Source organism: Uloborus diversus, chromosome 1 (assembly GCF_026930045.1).
Source record: "Uloborus diversus isolate 005 chromosome 1, Udiv.v.3.1, whole genome shotgun sequence".
Taxonomy (NCBI): domain Eukaryota; kingdom Metazoa; phylum Arthropoda; class Arachnida; order Araneae; family Uloboridae; genus Uloborus; species Uloborus diversus.
The window spans coordinates 232,977,158-232,997,961 of NC_072731.1; the positions used below are offsets into that span (position 1 = coordinate 232,977,158).

At 34.3% G+C, this 20,804-nt stretch overlaps 1 protein-coding gene across 1 annotated transcript in view; it reads left to right on the forward strand.

Moving 5' to 3' along the window:
• Positions 1-20,804, forward strand: part of LOC129219296 (uncharacterized) — a 96,765-nt gene that overhangs the window by 69,528 nt on the left and 6,433 nt on the right. Inside the window, exons 4-5 of the mRNA XM_054853642.1 lie at positions 11,801-11,917; positions 17,942-18,187. Of these exons, the coding sequence (XP_054709617.1) occupies positions 11,801-11,917; positions 17,942-18,187 (363 nt within the window). The remainder of the gene's footprint in view (positions 1-11,800; positions 11,918-17,941; positions 18,188-20,804) is intronic.

The following is a 20,804-nucleotide window of genomic DNA, read 5'->3' on the forward strand; positions in this document are numbered from 1 at the left end:
ATATAAGTGTTCGTATACATACGAGTAAAAGCAAGTATATACTTGTATAGTCGAATGTATATCTGCATAGATAAAAAATACCCATGTCGCAGATACCCATATGCGTATTTATTGGTGCATTTATGTGAATACGTTTATATACGCGCCAACATGAGTATATGCGTATGCATACGTATATACTCGTATATTTAACCCCATTTACGGTAAAAACAATACATATTAAGTGAAATTAATATTTAATTTATATCTGCTTTATACATAACTATTAAGTGACATTAGAAGAACAATATTCGTTAAGCCTAATATTATGACCACTTTACCCCATCTTACTGAAATTGTTCTAAAAACTGATCTAAAATATATTCAACTAACTGCTAATGAGTAAGCGATCTTAAGATATGTAGGAAACTTTCTGTGCCGTCAATCTGTTCATAACTCTAACAAACAAAATTTCCCAAAGAAGTTAAAAAAGGTGTTTAGATTTTTAAATTTTTCATATTTACACAAATTATTTTTTTTACCACATAAAATTTTGCCAGTTTTGGAAATTTTGTATTCAAAATGTAGTTTCTAACTCCCCGAACCTAAAATAAAATTTTCACATTCATTCGAACATTTATTTCCAATCTATAGTCATTTATTTGACGTATGACCACTTTACCCCATTGACCACTTTCCCCCACCAGACCCTATCTTCCTCAGCCCTATCCTCCTATCTCTCTTTAAATATATTGTAGGAGTGAATATCTACAGCCTGTAGATATTCACAGGGTGTATCAGTACAGCGTTTACTAGACTTTCAGGGCAGATAGAAAAAATAGATAATGATTTATATAAATGATAGATAAATCACATAGGAATGCATGGTCGGAAACGCTTTCCTGACGCGATAGTGACGACACAAAGCACAAGAAAGACAAGACACGAATAAGAGGAGAAAACACGTTTATTATTTTTAATACAGCAAAAATGCTGGTAAGTTTTTGTCGCTGCGTAAGCCGAAGATACACCTTGTATAGCATACATTATGTGTGTTGCCGTGAAGGACTGAAGTTGGAAAATGTCGGTTTTCACCGGTGATTCACGGGAAATATTCGGTATTTCACCGATGTCGTTGATATGTGATTGTTGATATTCTCCGTTCTCCGACTAATGTCGACATTATCCAGACTTCAGACTTTTACGTTATCATATGCATCACCTGCGTGCAACAATTGGAAAGCAGTCAACAGATGATCAACTGAAAAAGGAGCTCTGTTCCATTGGGTGAACGTACAATGTAAAAAAAAATCCGAGACGTTATTAATTATCCGTGGAATGTTTCGAGATTTCACAGCTTTTCAGCCATTTTCTGCCTGAATATTAAGTATATCTTTGTCAAAATGCTACATGTTGCACGAATGGAGACTTCTCACTGCTGGGAAAAACGTTTTTAGCTACCAGTTTAAAGATTAACTTTGGGTATTTATTAAGTCTATGCTTCAGTTCGATAACGGTCCGTCCAGATTGGCTACGATCCCAGTGGAAACGAATAAGGCTCTGGATTCCTTAGCTTTGCAAGAATTGCAGGCGAGTCACATTCTTGATATTTACCAGTTGCAATAATGCTTTTGGAAGCTTTCTTGGTAAATCTATTATATTCTGAATTCTTCAGAAAGATTCCAGGATAATTTCAGGCAAGTTACTAAGTATTAGTAGAAAAGCTTAATGTGTTTTGCATCAAATAATTTCGCCCTCGTCTACCACGTGGTTCGGTCCTTTGGTTTTCTGCGATTTTTTCTATTTCCTTATTAAATCATTATAACTCAACAACGTACTGTAGAAATTGAAAAAAAAAAAAAAAAGATACTTAACCATGAATCAGTACACTATGCGCTTTCGGGGGACAGAAAACAAATTTGTCGAAGCATTTCAGGCTGGAGGTAAAAAATTAAAATCGAAGACTATTCAAATCCCTACGAGATTTTGTGCAGCTTTTCGAAGCGCTCTTCCGTGGAAGGAGAGTCACGTGGTCTCTCCTCACTTTCTCCCAGGAAGATTCCTGCGTCAACAACTACACCAACTTGCCGTATCTATGTGTTAAGGATCTACGCCGCAGTGTGAGAGCTGGGAGGGGGGTGGCACATCCTTTAAGGGGCCCAAAGGTCCAAGAAATTAGAAAAAACTATCACTAAGACTCATTAACGTTGCAAATATACACAACTGGCCTCTGGGGAGAGGTCCCACAGATTTTGTTGCGAGAGGGGCCCAAATTTGTAGATCTGGGACTGATCTTTGCGTTAACATGTGGGGTTGGCACGTTGAACTTTATTAAATTCTTACGATCCAAGCATGTCTTTGTTTTCTTCATTAAACATGCCGATCATGGAGATGAATCTTTTTTTTTTTTTGGAACACTCTGTAGTTGAAATAGCTAACTCTGAACGAGAATTTCGTAAGACCCAAAGTCTTTAATATAATCGTCACAAAATGTCTCACTTAATAAACTGTAACTTGCTGTCCTGCGTTTAATAACTTGAACAACCTGGTGATTGGAGCACCATTAAGTTACAGCGAAAGAAAATTAAAAGTTAACCTCGTTTTACCATTAAGGCCTATAAACGAAAAGCAATGTCCTTATGGAAATTCCGTAATTTTGGGGGGAAATTCCCTTTTTTTTTCGTTCCGTCGTACCGCATAATCTAATGTATGTTCAACGGTAGACAGCGTTCCAATTAAATACATAGCTCAGTCGACAAAACACGAAAACTTAAATGCGAAAAAGCAGACGAAAATTTACTACCACTTACATGATAATGTACCGCCGTAAATGGAGCTCTAGATTTCAGCTTAATTACATTACAGCATGCATAAGAAAACTGAAATTTAATTTCGCTTCACTATTGCGGTCTGTGGACGAAATGTGATGTTTTGGAGATGGGAAAAAAGTCACTTCAGTAACCGATCTTTCTGTTAGTTCAGGTGACTTTTAATTCATTATCTTTGAATCTGAAAATATGAAATACTTTGTTCATATGAAATACTTCTAAAACCAAGTGGATTTTTTTTAAATTCTAGTCCATTCATTTCAAATTTTTTAAATTTCTATTAATAAAACTGATGATTCAAAAAAAAAAAAAAAAAAAACTCATTTAAACCGCAAAAATTACTGTTAGGGGAAGGTGGGGTAAGATGAGGAACTTATGCTTAAAAAACTAGTTCTAGCTTCAGGATGTGAATTTAAATATTAAAATTTAAATCCACGACTTTTCAAAATTATTGACTTTAGCAAAAACATTGAAACTCGGGTTCTTTCCTTTCAAAGTATGAAAAAAAAGTCCTTAAAAAACAAAAAGCAGTTTTCGTGAACTGACCCCACCTATCGGGTAAACTACATTAATATACTTGCAAAAATCGTTTAAATATTTTTAAGTCAAATTACATTTCATCATATAATTTCAAATCTTAATTGCTGTTGCTGTAAATACTATATATACTGAATAACTATATGAATAAAACTCGGAAAGATGCTCACTTTCACCTACATACGATTTGGGTTTTTTTTTTTTTTTTTTTGAATTAGTGGGAGGGGGAGAGGATTCTTCGAATATCATTTACACAATTAAAAAAAAGAAGCGCATAATATAAGAGTTCGCTTACTTAAAAAGCAGTTTCGAAAGAAGTAGAAATAATTTTCTCGATCGATATCCATCATTTTATCGATAAATATCACTGATTATGCTTTGTCGTGACCAAAACATGTTGATAGGAATGACTAAAAAGTTTTAAACATTCGCAATAAAGCACGTGATAAACAACAGTACTAAGAGTAGTGGGTTATACTACATTTATGAAATGAACATATCCGTAAAATAATACTCTATGTACCTTGAAAGCACATTTTCAATACCCATAAATAAGTTCAAAACTGATAGATTGTATTTACAGATAGTTTTAACACAGATTATATTTTTCTTTGGACAAAGATCATGTCAAATAGTTCTATCTGTATAGTTCATTTATTTAAAAAAAAAGAAGAAGAAAGAAACTTTAATTGAATATTTCTATCCTCAAAAAACTGTCAAAGGCATTTGGCTTAAAAATTAATAATTAGTGTCAAGTGAATATACATCATATTACAAGTTCTGTAACCAATGGGGCAGCAACCAATTGCCAACCAATGGTTACCCCCTTGTAACCAATGGGGCATTAATGAATCCAAATATTCACAGCCCTGTGCGATACCCCGATATGGCTTCCATTCTTTAACGTGGCACCTTTACCAGCGGAATGTCATCTTCATAAGAATTTGATGCCCAGTATCCCCACTAGATGGAGGCACCTGGGCTCTTATCGATGCGAAACTGCACTTGGGATATAACTTTGCAGAGGATGTTTCAAAGCCAAACGAAATGCCCTAGGGATCTTTTGCATGCCGCATAGTCATATGACATGGGTGTGGACTTTTTGCATCGAGTTCTGTAACCACAAAGTCAATTTCATTATTATTTTAATTAGGATAATTTATGCAAGATAATTGAGAAAGGTGAATTTTAACCTTTGAGTTCAGTCATAGTTGCATAGCTTAATATTGATTATTGATTTAAATACACGACAAACTTTTCTTTTTGTGTGCTTTGTGCTTAATTTATGTTTGTTTTACTGTTTCTGTAAAAAAAAAAAAAAAATACGGTGAAGGAATTTTTGTGGTAGCAGCTGCTTTGTGCTGCATTTAATCGATGTAATATGACCGATAGCCTAAGGGGCTGTCCACAATTGATGTCAATCATTGAGAGGGATGGGGTTCGTGAAATTGTGACCGTTTGTACAAGAGGGAGGAAGAGGCTGACCAGAACTGTGACACTCCGCATTTTTTTCATAAGAATATATTTAAAAAACAGTATGACATGAGACAAATGGGACCGAGGGGCAAGGTGAAATGTAACACTTAGTTTGGAAAAGGGGTGAAGGTTGGAAAATGTTGAAAAAAAGTGTGCATTCTTTATGGACAGTCCTTAATCCGTTCATATGGCATAAACTTGTTTTTACTTATAGCGTTTGTTTTACATTTGCTTGGGAATTTCGACATTGTTTTTTTTTTTTTTTTTTTTGAGCAGTCACGATTGCTTATTGTTCTCACTTGACTGTTTTGATGTCCTTTGATTTTATTTTCCACCGCCACCCTCTGCAGCATCACCGTAGACCGGCTCCTCACGATGCTGCTCCTATAGCGAAAGCAGTCTCCAGGTTGCATCCATGTACTACACACACGCGCATACATACACAACTACACACACACACACGCACGCACACACATATACACACAAACACGTACACACATACCTACACACGCACGCACACACATATACACACAAACACATACACACATACACCTACACACGCACGCACACACATATACACACAAACACATACACACACATACACCTACACACATACACATACGCACACACATACATAGACACCTAAACATGCACACACACACAAACACATACACACACAAATACATAGACACCTACACATGCACACACACAAACACATACACACACAAATACATAGACACCTACACATGCAGACACCCAAACACATACACACACAAATACATAGACACATACACATGCACACACACACAAACACATACACACACATATACAAACAACTACCCACACACATACAAACAACTACCCACACATTCATGCCTGCACACAGACACATACACAGATACACATGCTTGCACACACACACAAACACATACGCGCACACATACAAACAACTACCCACACATTCATGCCTGCACACAGACACAGACACACATGCCTACACACACATACACATACCCCCCACACACAAACACGCATGCCTACATACGCACACTCGTGATTGCGAAAAACATAATTTGAATTCAAGATGTCAAAATTCAAATTATTTTTTTTTTCTTTCTTTCTTTTTAATAACAGGACTACGCACTGATTTCTCACAATTTTTAGACTTAAGAATCTAGTGCTTCCCCCAGGAGTTAGCATCAATTATTTCATGCGGCACCTCTATATACAGATAGCCATTATCACATAATTTGGACACCCAGTTTCCCCATTAGATGGGGGCCCCTGGGCTCTCTTCGATGCGAAATTGTTCTAAGAATTTAATTACTCCTCCTAGAGCATTGAAAGCCAAACGAATACTCAACGAATCCTTCACATGCCACATATTCATACAAGATAAACGTCGACGATTATCTGTATTTTTCCACTGACTAGAGCCGGCTTTAAACCCGCGTCTTTGGGCATAAAAAAAGCCAACGCCTAACCACTACGCCGGCACACACTGTGGAAGTATCTCTAAGTAGCCTCGAAACAGCTAAAAACTGTGCCTATTTCATGGTTCATAATTCAATTAAGATAATTAATCTTGCTTTATATTACATGGTAAAAGGATTTACCTTATTCTATGTACATAATTCTACGATGATTTGAGTCTAAGGAATACTTTTAACCACACGATGCCATCCCCTGCTAAGGTCTTAAATCATATTTACCCAGGATTTTTTCACCTCCCATTCTTTCATATCTCTTCCGCAAGAATAGAAGTTAAGGAACTAATATCGCCAATCCTTGCTGAGTTCCGGTTTTAAAAGATATGAGAAGGGTTCACTCACAATTTCACCATATTGGGTACAACTTACTTTTAAAAAACTTAGTTTACCTCTTTTCTGGTTCATTCTTCTACTAAACTTCTTTTCTTGGCGTCGCTTTGGCTTTTGTTCCGATGAAAAGATTCAAATCCTCTAAACTTTGCGTGTCGGAAACATCTGTCTCAAGCTGGAGCTCCGGAAAGACTGAAATCTTTTTAACATTAATATTGTGCATCTTGTTCCGCCGTTGATTTCTCTGAAAAGATATCAGCATGTTTTCCCAAGTTAATATGTTGAGCGATTATTTAAATGAAGCAGATGTTTTTCAATGGTTAGAGGAGTGTTGGGAAAAAAAGTGTTTCTTTAAAAATAAATCAATATGTTTTGAGATATCGTTATCAAATAGAAATAAGGTTAAATGAATTTTTTAAAAACATGTATTGATAGTGAAAGATGACGTAGGAAATAAATGAATACGCAAGTGAAGAACTATTTTTTTAAGTTAATTTCTTTTTTTTTCCTCCACTTAAATGGTACAAATATTTTACGTAAACTATGCATTTAAAACATAAATGTTAATTTTCAATGATAAAATAGTGTGTTTTGCACAGAAAACAACATTTCATTTTGATTTTTTTTTTAAGTTGGCTTCCCCTCCCCCCTCCTGATACGCAAATTGATATCAAGAAGCTGTACGTTTAAAACACGAGTATTTTATAAGAACATTTGTGTTTAGTGCATAAAGGAGCAAAACTCTTTTGTGAAGGAAACTTTTGTTTTTCCATTTACTTAAATGATATCAATATTCAGCTTAAACTGTGCATTCAAACAAGGAATATTAGTTTTCAATTTAAAAAATATATATGTGTTGTGTTTTGCGCATAAAACAACGATACGTAAGTTAACAAATTCGTAAACAATAATTTTAATTATTCAATCAAACATACATATTAGGTCTAGATCTCAATAAGTACGATCTTTAACCGAATTAACGATTTTCAAAGAGTTCAATTACTTTTCGATACCTATTGATAGTGGTTTTGTCACGAAACAATTTGGATAAATTACTACAACACACAAAAGTATTTTGTCACCACAACTAACACTAAAGCAGTTTGAAATCCTACAAATTTTGCTCAATTGTTCAAAATGTGTTGTATTGTTCTTACTAAAAAAAATTGCATTCGTACAGCAATACAAGTTCTGGAGTTAAATTTTCTTCAATAACTTTTTGTAAGAGCTATAGAAGAAAGATAAGAAAAACCGAACATATTTGTAAAAGAATTTAGTGTTCTCTTTCTTCGTTACTTTAGATTCTTTTTCTTTCATCCTCTATCCCAAAATTACAGTGCTAGAAGCCAAAGAAGATTTTTCTCTCCCATGATAGAGGAAATGAAAATTCAAAGAATCCTTAAAATGTTGTCCTCAAATCCTGGAAAAACAGTCTGTACAGGAAAGGCAGGCTGCTTTCCAACTGACGTAGTAGGTCTTAAATAAAGTCACTGTGGACAGTTTTTATAAGAGTAACGGTAAAAGAAAATATATAAATTTCGAAATGTTAGAGTTTCTAAAGCAAAGCATATTTATAGCTCTCCATTTTTCGTTTCTCCAAAACCGAGATGCAATCAATGAGACGTAAACAAAAAACTCTAGCATTCAACCATTTAAAAAATTCAGAATTTTACAAAATCCTTGAAAATGGATGCAAATTTCTCAGAAAATAATTATTTTTGTGAAGTTTACTTTTGTACAAATGAGGCAGTGAGAAGCAAAGGAATGTAAGTGGCAAAATTAAAAATTTGGAGATAACCAGTACACATGGTAGGTGAACCCCTCCTCTGTCTTGGGGCAAGAGATGGTACTAGTAGCCCTGGTAGTTGCTGCCATAGAGCATGATTTAGAAAAAAATTTCTATGAAAGCCTACCTAGGAGCTAATCTTTAAACGCGGTTTACTCAAAACTTGAAAATATCCACTTGCATCCCTTTGCTTCTCACTGCCTCAAATAAACTCTCAGTCTGCAGTGAGCCCCTCTTGGAAATTTTTATAAGAAAAAAGAAGAAAAAGATAACAGTGAAAACATTTCCCAAAACTAATTAAGCTTTTTATATGAACTGAATTTTAATTCCTAATCGAAGGTTTTAAAACTTTTTTTCTAGGAACAAAATTTTTAGCATAAATAAGTAAAGAAAAGTGTGTAAAAAAGAATTCACAAACAAGTAGCAATGATTTTTTTTCCATTGCATAAGATTGATATTTGATGCATTCTTGTGAAAAAATAAATAGTAAATTAGTGAACTTTTATAGTTATAAAAATATAAAATCAAAGATTTTTTTAATAAAGATTAGAGAAAGTTGAAAAAGTAAGAAGCAAATATTTCATTTTGTATTATTTATCGCTGTTTTAATAAATAATGTATTCATCGAAAAAGCTTTTTTTCAGATATAATTTTAAAAAAAAACCTAAACCTAATATTATTTCCTGAAAGATAGTTTAAAACCATTTTAAGAGCAAAAATTTTTTTAAAATAAATATGTAAATAAAAATAAGTAAAGAGAAAATTACAAGTTCATACGCAGACAGCAATGAATTTTCTTTAAATTGCATAATTTTGGCACATTCTTGTGAAATAATATAGTGAAGTTAGTGCACTTTCATTCATCGATAATAGTTTAAGCACTTGAATTTTATGAAAAACGATTACATGAAAATCATTAAATACAAGTGATTGGGAAAAATATGATCCTTTACGAAATAAACTCCAACTGTGTTTGATGCCTTAATCAAGCCTTCATTCATATGTATCAATAGCTACCACTTTTTGTAGTTACATTAACTGCATTCATAATAATATTTTTCTAACTTTCCAATACCAAATTCATGCATTCCTGCTATGCACTATATACGAGAAACAAGAAAAATGAAACGCTACTTCAAACGCAACGGAATCAGCTTTGGCGAATGATTGGACGAGTTAGAATGACAGTGGTTTACGTCAAAATTTCAAATTTGGGTTAGCATGGATTTGAGTACCTTTTTAGTTTTTCTTTTAATGTTTCAATTGTGCAAAAAATAGAAAAAAACACTAAAATGGAAGTGCACTAGGAGTGCACGAAAATTGTCGACTAATCGAAACTGCTGTTCAGATGAGAATAACTGTAGTATAAGTTAATTTCAGAGCCGCTCATTGAACCGACAGCTATAATTTTCTCTTAGAAGGAGTATCAGTCACTCATAACAGTCCTTGCATGTATTCGACTTTCCTTATGTAAACCCATTAAATTTTTTAATGCCAGTGATATAAGTCATCTTTAACTATTTTAAAGCAAGTTACAATTACTGTAGAGTTCTGAAAAGCAGTTGAGTTGTTGAAAATGCCGGGTTATTGGGAATGCGCGACAGGTTTTTCCTCGAGAGATTTTTTTTCGTCCTGCCTGAATGCGACCGAGTTTTCAGGATCGAGTTTTCGGGCTATCGAGTGCCGAGTTCTTATGGCCCAACTGTAACTTTTCACCAAAGTCGACACATTAATACACATACAACGAACATCAAGTGGCACATTTAATTCGCTGTATTGGGATTTTTATTGCAATGGAATTCAAGCACTGTAATGTCAAGTAAATCGAGACCTTATATTTATTTCGCAGAAATGGATTTTTTTTTTTTTTTTTTTTTTTCATGCACTGGTATTTGTTGTAACGAAATTTCACTGTAATAAAAAATACTTGAAATCCTTCTCTCAAAATGAAAATATACTCCGTCCTGATGTTTTTGCAGCTTGCATTACAAATCCTTCAAAGACTCGAAACTATGATTAAAATGAAAAACCAACATAAATAAAGCACAAATCATTAAGAAAATGTATATTTGTGTGTAATACTGTATTTTCTTGACCATTCATGCTTTATTTATATCGTCTTTTCATTCCAATCATATTTTAGCTCAAAGCTTATTTGATGATTTTTCACTTAAACTCGAAATTATACTAGTGTCCAAAAATATGGCAAGTTTGAGAAATGTAGGAGTTTTTCAGGAACAAAACAAAGGGGGGAGAATATTAATATTTATATCAAATCTACTGATATTTTCTAATTTTAAAGTATTAAGTTTGCTCAAGACAAGACGTAATTAGGTAATTAAACGAAGTAATTATTTAATTGCTGGAAAAATAACGCACAAAAAATTCAGGATATCAGAAACGGGAATCCATTTTCGTTATCTCGGAACAAACTGAAACAAAGAAGCAAATTCGAGTTCTTCTCAAAAGAAAGAACAAAAATGGCGGCAATTGAACAAACAGAAAAGCATTAAAAATGATTTTGTGCGACCTCTGACTTAAATAACTACAGCCTTCCTTTTAAACATGTAATCCCCGAGGTTTTGCAACGCTTCTTTCGGCAGTTCATGATAACAATTTTAAATTATTGTTTCTTTAAATGTCTCTAATATTACATTTACACTTTAAGTAGTTTAGTTCAATTGAACAAGTACTATTGTTATGGCAGTAACGTCACTACCGAAAGGCGGAGGGGACGATCTGTCCCTGGTGACACCCTTCTGGGGGGGGGTTGACACCCAAAGTGTATTTAGAAGTTCATGAAAAATACAAATACTTCAAATCTTAAAAGCGTTCAAAAATGCATTTACATTATGTTTAAACTATCAAATTTCAATAAAAATTGAGCAAAATCTTGCGGGGAGGGTCGGTTAAATATGCATCTAAGGGAAATGTTCCATAAAATGTGCTCATAACTTATATTTGTAATGTAAACTTTCGTTACATCACAAGAAAAAAATGTTTCTGAAGTTTGTACGAATTTCATGTTTACGTTAAAGTTTTTTTTTTTTTTTCTTTTTTTTTTTTTTTTTTTTTTTTTTTTTTTTTTTGACGGGCGGGGAATGGCCCCACAAATTACTGCCCTGGGGTACACCCATGCAAGAAACGCCACTGGTTATGGCCTTATCTTCCAAAATATTAGATTTCTCAAACTTGCAATACTTTTGACCAGTAAGTATGTTATTTGCCCTTACACCACTCTCATTCTCGCTCCGACTACAATTTCCAAAACAGCAGCTCTCTTTCTGTTTGCAGCTGTCAACTTCAGAAACATTTTCCTTCCCATGTATGGCTCTTCCACAAACATAACCACTTTCATCTGTTGCATATTTCAGATCAGCCGACTGTCACATCTCCTGGCAAGGCGCAGAATTCCCGGAGAGCACAGGAGGCGGAGCCATTTCACCGAAGAGAGAAGACTCGTAGAAATTATTAATCCTCCGGACGAAGAGGTGAGCCTCACATTCATTTGGATTCTTTGAGACCAAGCGATTTGGTGAAAGTTTAGCTGTTCCAATACCGTAAACTGTAAGATATTTAAAGAAGTGCTAAACCAAGAATGTTTTTATCTTTTATTTCATGTTTAGGTATAACTTTGATATACACCCCCAAAAATTACGCGCCAAATCTGGCATTCCCTACGGACTTTTTAGGGTTGCTGTTCCTTATTTTGGTGTTGCCAATTTGGGTTTTTTCAGCTTTTAGGTTTTTGCTGTTGCCAAATTTAGTATTTTCATGTATTTTGTACCATTTTTTGAGTTTTTTTAAAAGTTTTGTGGCAAAAATTTTTGTGGCAACAAAGTTTTGTGTCAATAAAAACAAAAAAAGTCGCCAAATTTCCGATTTGGGGGGGTATATCAAAGTAGTTCCCATGTTTACTTATGAAATGGAGAACTGTCCGTTTTTTTTTACATAGAGTAAAGAAATTACATAAAGAAACCCCGTTATACTAATAAATTGAAACCAGAAGTTGCACCGCCGTATCCCAAGATCCTTAGCTTTGCTAAATATCTTCAGATACATTTTGATTCAAAACATTCTATTATTGAATCTCAATTGGTAGTTGATTTAAACTTAGATACAGTCGTAAGTTTATGAAACACGTTTTTGAAATTGCATTAAAACATGAATTAAAATGCAAACCAATCTGCCAGCTACTTGATTCGGTCTCTTTGCGAGATTGGTGACAACTATTCTCGCGAAGCGATCATGTTATCATAACCCCGCTTATCATTGCACCACTGTATCCCATGATTCCGGCTTCAATTTCATCTCCTTTTTACCATAGACGGGGCCTCTCTATGTAAATTTCTTTACTCTCTATGGTTTTTTATTTCTCTTCATAATGTTCCCAATCACTGGATTTTCAGTTTTCAAGTCAGTGGGTTGAAACAGCAAGAGTTTTCTCCTGGGGTTTGAGTTATAAGGTGTTCACAAATGATGTTACGCTTTAAAGAGTGAAGGAGGAGGGGGTTGTGGTTTTTATAGGAATAGCATGACATGTGATAAAGGGGGGGGGGGTATGTGAAGTGTGACATTTTGTCACAAACGGGGGGGGAGGGTCAAAAATGTTGAAAAAAGTGTGTCATCATTGGACACCTCCTAATAGTTTTAAAATGTATGATTATTACCGTATTATGACTGGTTTTAAAAGACGATTCTGGGTTGTTGTTTTTTTAACTCCTAGTTCAAATTCATAGTTATTACACGTGCGTACCGACACAATGTGATATACCATACGCAATTCCATTTACAGTAAAACCTGTCTACAACGATACTATTGGGACCTAAAAAAATATTGTTATAGACAGGTTATCGTTATAGGCAGTTTGATTATTTATGCTGACATTTTCCAGGGACCAAGGAAAATATCGTTATAGACGGGTTTATTGTTAAAGACAGTATTGTAAAACACAGGTTTCACTGTACTTGAATCCAGTGCGTATCGGGTTGTTAACTTTCTCATTACATTACACAGTATTTGTGTCGGGTATTTTCGGCTAAATTGAATTAGTGCAGTTTTGCATCGTGAGAACGCAGATACTTCCATCTGGTGAAAAGCTGGATTAAATTCTCCAGTATCATTCGCATTTTCGCCTTAATGGCGGCACAAGAAAGACCGGGCGCCAAATCAGATTACAGAACTGGGTCTCAAAGGGCTGTAGTTCTTAAATATTCAGTGGATAAAGTGCCTACACTAGGGTAGTGCTGAGTCATTAAAATCCTCATATATATTATAGCCAATGATCGAATAACGTTCCCGACATCATCAACAATGAAACTCTCGCCACGGCATGACAATTTGATAATATGTTTTAGTAGTCACAGTACCTTTCAAACATTTTTTTTTAATTTAAAGAAATTTTATATTTCTTTGAAACCATAACATGCATACTTATTTCGTAGTCTATAATTTATTTTCAAAATTTAAAAAAATTGCCTATTTTTTTAAAAATTTCAAAAAATTGAGGAAAATTTCAATTTTTTAAAATCTCTAAGGCTTTTTTATTTTTGCACTAATTTAAAAAAAGTTTTTTGCTAAACGATCACTATAACCATCTCTAAAAATCTGTGCATTCATTTGCTTATGAGTTTATTAGAAAATTTTCTGTAATTAATTATGTAAAAAATCAAAGTTTTTTTTTTTTTATTATTTGGTTTTTAAAGGTTTAACATGCTCTAAACATTTCAGTAATTTATAAAATGCTTATCCAATGCACAGTTTTGTCAAATATGTTATCCCAATTGCAAAAGGTATTACTTTAAAGCTGTATCTTTAATAGAAAAAAATCCTTAGGGATTCTAATGACATGAAAATACAAAAAAACCATCATCGAGAAAAATGCAATTTAAAGTTTTTCTTTTGCATAAGAACACGTAGCGAGCATGGCCTAAAACCACTCATAACTTTTTAAATATTTGAACTAAACACTGAAGCTTTTCCCCTGTGTTCAGAATAGTTTTTAGTTTTGAAATAAGCAATAAAATTTTTTTTGATCGTTTCATCATTTTTGAGGTACTGTAACCCCTAAGGCCCCTATATATACGAGCCGACGCATCAGCTTAAGATTAGCCTTTTTGGATCGGAGCGCGTGTTTGAGTGGTTGTCTTTTCTGGCAAGTTATCGCGTTGGTGATTGTTCATTGTACGCAATTATTAGCGGCACGTGAATTATTTATAAAATAAAATATTATTTTCTGCTAATTTGGCGATATCCGAAACTTTGCTGTGGTAACCCAAGCAGTGCAACAATGAAAAATCCGATCCAAAATGGCTAAACTTAAGCTCATGCGTCGGCCTGTCTATATAGCGGCTCTAGTAACCCCTTAACATGCAGGGGAAGGCTTTATTGTGACAAGGCTGAACTGGATCCGGTAACTTAACTGTTTTACTGCTAAGATTGTCATTTCAGGGGAATGAAGAAACGAAAAAGGGGTCAACAATGAACGTTATCAACTGGAGTTTAGGGTTCATCCACTGGAGTTAGGGTTACAATTTCAACTATGAAAATATCATCAAACAAGCAGTTGTTCGCTCAAATTTAGAAGCAATTTTCACCCGTCATATCTTCGCGGGCGATTTTCTAGTAAAACAATAAAAACCACATTGCAACCAAGTAATACATGAAGTGATTCTTTACAGTGTGTCGCATTTTAATCTAAATACTTATAGCACAATCAAGTTCAATAAACAATTTAAAATTAAATTTTTTTTTTATTTTTAACTTTTTTAATTACTTTTCTTCAAAGTGGCATGTTATTATGGAAAATATCCATTGCAAGTTTTCTGTAAGCAATGTTTCGTGTTCCGATATATTAATCAGAAGCATCCCCCCTGTCAAGCAATCTGATCGATGGACAAGATGTAGCAAATAGATGCCAAGAAAGAAACACTTAGCACAACTGAATAATAAATACACTTGAAAAATTCAGCAACACAGATGCTTTCAATTTCTCTGCGAATAAAATGCTTAAAACCTTTAGCATTAAAATAAATCAAAGCGATGCCACAAAATCATTACTGAACAGTTAATTGGGAGGAAATATTCAAAAATGAAAATAAAGTTCCTGAATATGTAACAAATGAATCTTAAACATGCCTTCAGTAAATAACAATAAATTCTTTTAATGAGCCCAGCTAATTTAGCTACCGTAACCTCTTATTAAAAGTTAATGAATTACTTATGCTTTTCTTTCGTGATTCTAATAGCTCTGGTCCTTTATGTTTCATAAAAGACTATCTTTTGAGGAGAAAAAGTTCGAAGAACGTAGCAATTTATTTCAGGAACCGTTACTAAGTCGTTGCGAATGACCTGGGGCTTTTCATTTTTAAATCTGTTAGGAATGTTCTCAGAAAAGGGGCATCATTAGCATTGAATCGCTCGCTAAACAGCTGAATATCTCGATTCTGAATGACATGCAAGCTGAATAACATTCATGTAATAAAAATATGGGTATTATTAAATAAAAATCCTCGTTTTTTTGTTTTCACTGTTCAGCGTAGTTTTTCTTTTGTTTTCTTTTTTTAATCTAGAGAAATACTGTATGGAAGCAACAGCTTAAGAATGGTACGCATTTCCTTATTAAAATAAAGTGCAGGGCGGTCATTCCAAGCTCGTCAGCTTGCGAGATCGAGATTCTCGCTCACGTGATTGGTTGTGACGTAGAAATGTCGCAAAACAGTTTTCTAATCTACTCGAACCTAGCCGCAAGCTAAGTTCGAGTTTATTAAAATGCTACTTTGTGACATTTCTACGTCACAACCGATCACGTGAGCGAAAATCTCGATCTCGCAAGCTGACGAGCTTGGAATGACCTCCCAGTTCTTATTCATTCAAGAAACTAAATCAGAAAGCAACTTACTGTCTGCCTACGGATTGTATGGAATTGGCAAACGTCCAATTAAGACGATTCTATCTGAATGAGGGGGAAAAGTAAAAATTTGATGCGCGCATTCCGCTAATTTGAATATAACTCTGCTTAATTTAGAGGCTTGCACACGTTTATAAAAGCTGGCATCCCTGAAAAATTAATAGATGCATCTATTTCCGCCTGTAAACCGGATGTTTGCCCTTCCATCTCATCGGTGGTCAGACTGTACTGGCATCACATTAGGGCAGTGTTTCGGTAACACAGAGGTATTAATTGTTGTGCAAAATAAACTAAAAAGACTCCATTATCTTTGTTTTATTGCACGATCTTGATGAAGAATAATGCAGTCATACAAGGTGTTCGAAAAGTCTTTGACACATTCTAAAATTTCATGGAAAAGCGATAAATTGTCGTGTGAATATTAGGTTTGCGCCATAATATTTCACAGGTTTAAGAATTAATTATGACATCGTAAAAAGAAACGAAAAAGGGGAAAAGAAGAAAAAGTGCAATTAATATATCAGTTATCGCTGTATCGTCACAACGGAAAATAAACGTCACGTGAGGTGTTTAAACGTTTTGTTAAACAGAAAGCAGCGCCTTTCATTACCAGAGTTCAACACCGTATGTAGCTGTAACCGTACGAAACTACGTATATGTTTTAATTGACATTTACACTAATGCTGAACTTGTAGTACTAGAACAGGCATTGGAAAAAGATCCCAAAAACAGAAGCCCAAATTTATAAAAATCTCAAACTATACTGCGTTCAAGTGAAAGATAGACTGTAATTGAAGCAAACCTAACTTGACAGCGCAATAATGCTGTGAATGGGCATGTAGTATTCTGCATAGCTTCACATTGCTGCCAAGTTAGCTTTGTCCCATTAAAAAAAAAAAAAAAAAAATATATATATATATATATATATATATATATATATATATATATATATATATATATATATATATATGTAAACAATGTGACAATTGGTTACCTCAATCACGTGTTTGGCTTCAACAAGAACAAATCATTGCCAAGTAGACGGCGAATGCAAACATTATTGGTTAACATTTTTATTTCAGAGAGGATGCTTAAAAGGGGATGTAATAGCAAACCTTCTGACAACCTGCCTGTTTACTTTCGGTCTGTCCTTTTCGTGAACGCAGTAGTCATTCCACGAAAAATTCAACCCTTAGTCCCGCACGTGACTGATCATATATTGCATTAAAAAGTAATAATTTTAAAGGGTAATGACGAAATGTTATGCTTAAGAAATCACACATAACTTTGTAATTTGTTAAGCTGAAAAAATGTGTTAATTAATATTTTAAAGTATTTTTTAATGAAATATGTAACGAGGAGTAACATGCGAGACAAAATGGCCGTTTTCCGTGGAATGGCCCAGTACAGAAGCTTAAAAATTTATCTTTTAAAAATACCTCCAGAAAAAACTGATCTATTTTTTTACAAAAATTGAAATCGCGTTTGCCAATTTAGACGCATAATAGCGCAATGAAGTCCGCAAATTTCACTAAAGTATTTTATCGACTATACTATTCTTCACATTTCATTAAATTTCTTATTATTTTATTCCTCTGATTTCAGTTGCAGCAAAAATTGTACTCAGTTCAAGAAGAGATTCATGCAGTAAGCCAAGAGTTGAATGCACTCACAAGTGGAGCGGTAACAACACAAGCGGGCGATAATGTGGTGGTCATCAAGCCGTGCCGAACATCAACAGAATCAAAACTGATACAGAAACTAGACGAACTCAAAGAAGAATTTTCTGAACTGATCCGGGAGCTTAGAAGACGAAAATCTCTTGCAGATGGCATTGTCCTCAACAGCCAGGTACGTTTGGAACAAGATTCAACGAATTAAAAGAAGAAAATAGTATCTACCATTACGAAAGTATCCTTTTTTCTGCGTATTCCTAAAGCCATTTTTCACGGGTGCGACATTTTAGCTCATATATTTGCACTTTATTGCCACGCTTTTAAACTTCAGTTTTAAATCCTGATACTAGGCGCCTCCTATGGCTGCCTCGATACACAATTCAAAACTAGTATATACATGTATGTATGCGTATGCACACACACACACACACGCACACACACCACCACACACACACACACGCACACACACCACCACACACACACACACGCACACACACATATATATATATATATGCCCCCATTTGGAAAAAAATCCGGGATGGTCTCCTGAATCTCCCTTTAAATTCATCTAAGAAAGTCTAAAATTGAGTTTTAGGATTTCATCAGTTCAAAAAAATTTACGGGGAAGAACCTCCAAACCTCTTTCTTGGTCAATAAGTCACCCAATCATAGCTTGAAATAACGATTCTAAAGCTTCAACTTCGCAAACTTTTCGAGAGAGAACTCTCGAATTCTTTTCTCAAACCTTGCTAAAGATGGCCTAAAATTGCGTTCAAGGCACTAGTTCGGGAATTTTTTTCGGGAAGAGCCACCCTTACTTTTACATCACCGAAGAGAGACCTGAGCTTCCAATAATTTCCGGGGGAGAGACCTCAAACCACCTCGTCGTACCTCAAGCGTCGACGAAACAATTCTAAAACTATATAATTCCAAAACATTTTTGGGGGAGAGCCTGCTAACCTTTACCCCTTTAGCCACCCAAAATAGCCTAAAATAAAGTCTTCCTCCAAAATCTTTCTGTCCACTGCACTTGTTCTCCCCATTCGTGGCATAGACAAATAGCAAAAGAAATTGAATATCACGTATGACGTTCTACTAAGCAAAATAAAAATATTCTTTTTTTTAAAAATATTATTAGATTATATTAATTATATATATATATATATATATATATATATATATATATATATATATATATATATAAAGACCTTAGCGTCTTCTTTGGTTAATTAAATGCTTCATTTAGTCAGTACTAATAATGACAGTTATATAGATTCGTCAATGCTATGCTGGATGCCTTGAATATAAATGAGCTTATTTCCTAACGTACCTTCAATTATTCTCAGTAACATTCTCAATGGTTGGAATCAATCACGTGAACATTGCCCTTCTGCATCTTATTGGCTTAAATGCTTTTATTATCTCACGTAAGCACAGAGAATAAAAGGAACTTTTCCTTTTGGGAATACATAAAAGGTAGTGAAGTCCATTCCTTTATTAGCTTCTAGCATAATTGGAGAACCCATATGTGCTCTTACGCTGACAGAAAAGCGAACAAATGCTCCATTTAAACAATCGCTGTAAGTAAAACATTCAATGACGACATCCCAAGCAATTCAATAAACAATCTCACTCAGCTGACAGAAGATATATCCATTCAAGAAAGAGCCAGATCGGTGCAGCATTACTTTAGAACAGTGGTGTTCAACTTTTTATTATCCGCACGTCATATGTAAAGGAATCTCGCCAGCCAGAACACAGATAAAATTTAAATATATTTTAGTGTGTTTTAGATAACATGGAAAAACACGAAAAAAGGAAAGAAAATTACGAGCCAAAAATTGTTGTTGTCATTATATACTACATGTTTATACGTTGTACGAAATTCTATCTATAACACGCTTTTATTAGCTTCACCTGCATGTATGTATCTAGTAACTAGTGATGTTCCGGATATCCGTATCCGTGGATATCAGGGGGAAAATAAAGATCTGTGTCCGTATCCGTTACTTTTTTAACGGATCTTAAACGGATCATTTCTATTCTAAAAAATTTTAAATATTTGAATAAAAGACTCTTAAATTCCATTTAAATTAGGTTTTACTCCCTATTTAAATTATAAGGTATCATTTCAGAAGGCAATTTGCACCCCCCCCCCCCCACCCCGTTGCAAAAAGGAAGGGGAAATATAAGTTTTAAAAGTGGTATCAGTGTCTTTTTGTGGCACCGTAGCTCCTGAACAGTTGAACCGATTTTGACAGTTCATTTTTCGTTCAAAAGGTGCCTTGATCGAAAGTGTTCTTAGCTTGGCCTCGTTTTTGTAGAACTTTAACTACCGGAGATATTAATTAAAAACCGATTTAACGTTTTTCACAATTATGGTAGTAAAAATTTACACGTACGTTAAAAATGTTGGCCTAATTGAAAGAACGAAGTTTTCTGCGTTTGATATTTATTTAAAACTTCCAACTTATCTACAGAAAGAGCTATAATCTTGTTAAGTAAATTTTAAATGCAGTTCTAAATAAAAAGATTGATAGATTATTAGCGATTAGCGTGATTGGTAGCGATTTCAGAGTTGGATGATAAGGAGAAAAAGCTCAATTATTTAAAATTTTTACCTTCTGTCAGTTCATATTTGTTAACAAATGTGTGTTCTGACCCGCGATATTCATCTTAATATGAGTCGACTCTCTGGGACATGTTTTGCTTTTTTAATTTTAATTTAATATTAGTTTTTGTTATAGATTTGGGGTTTCTGTTATTCTTCATATTTGTTTTTCTCGGCATCC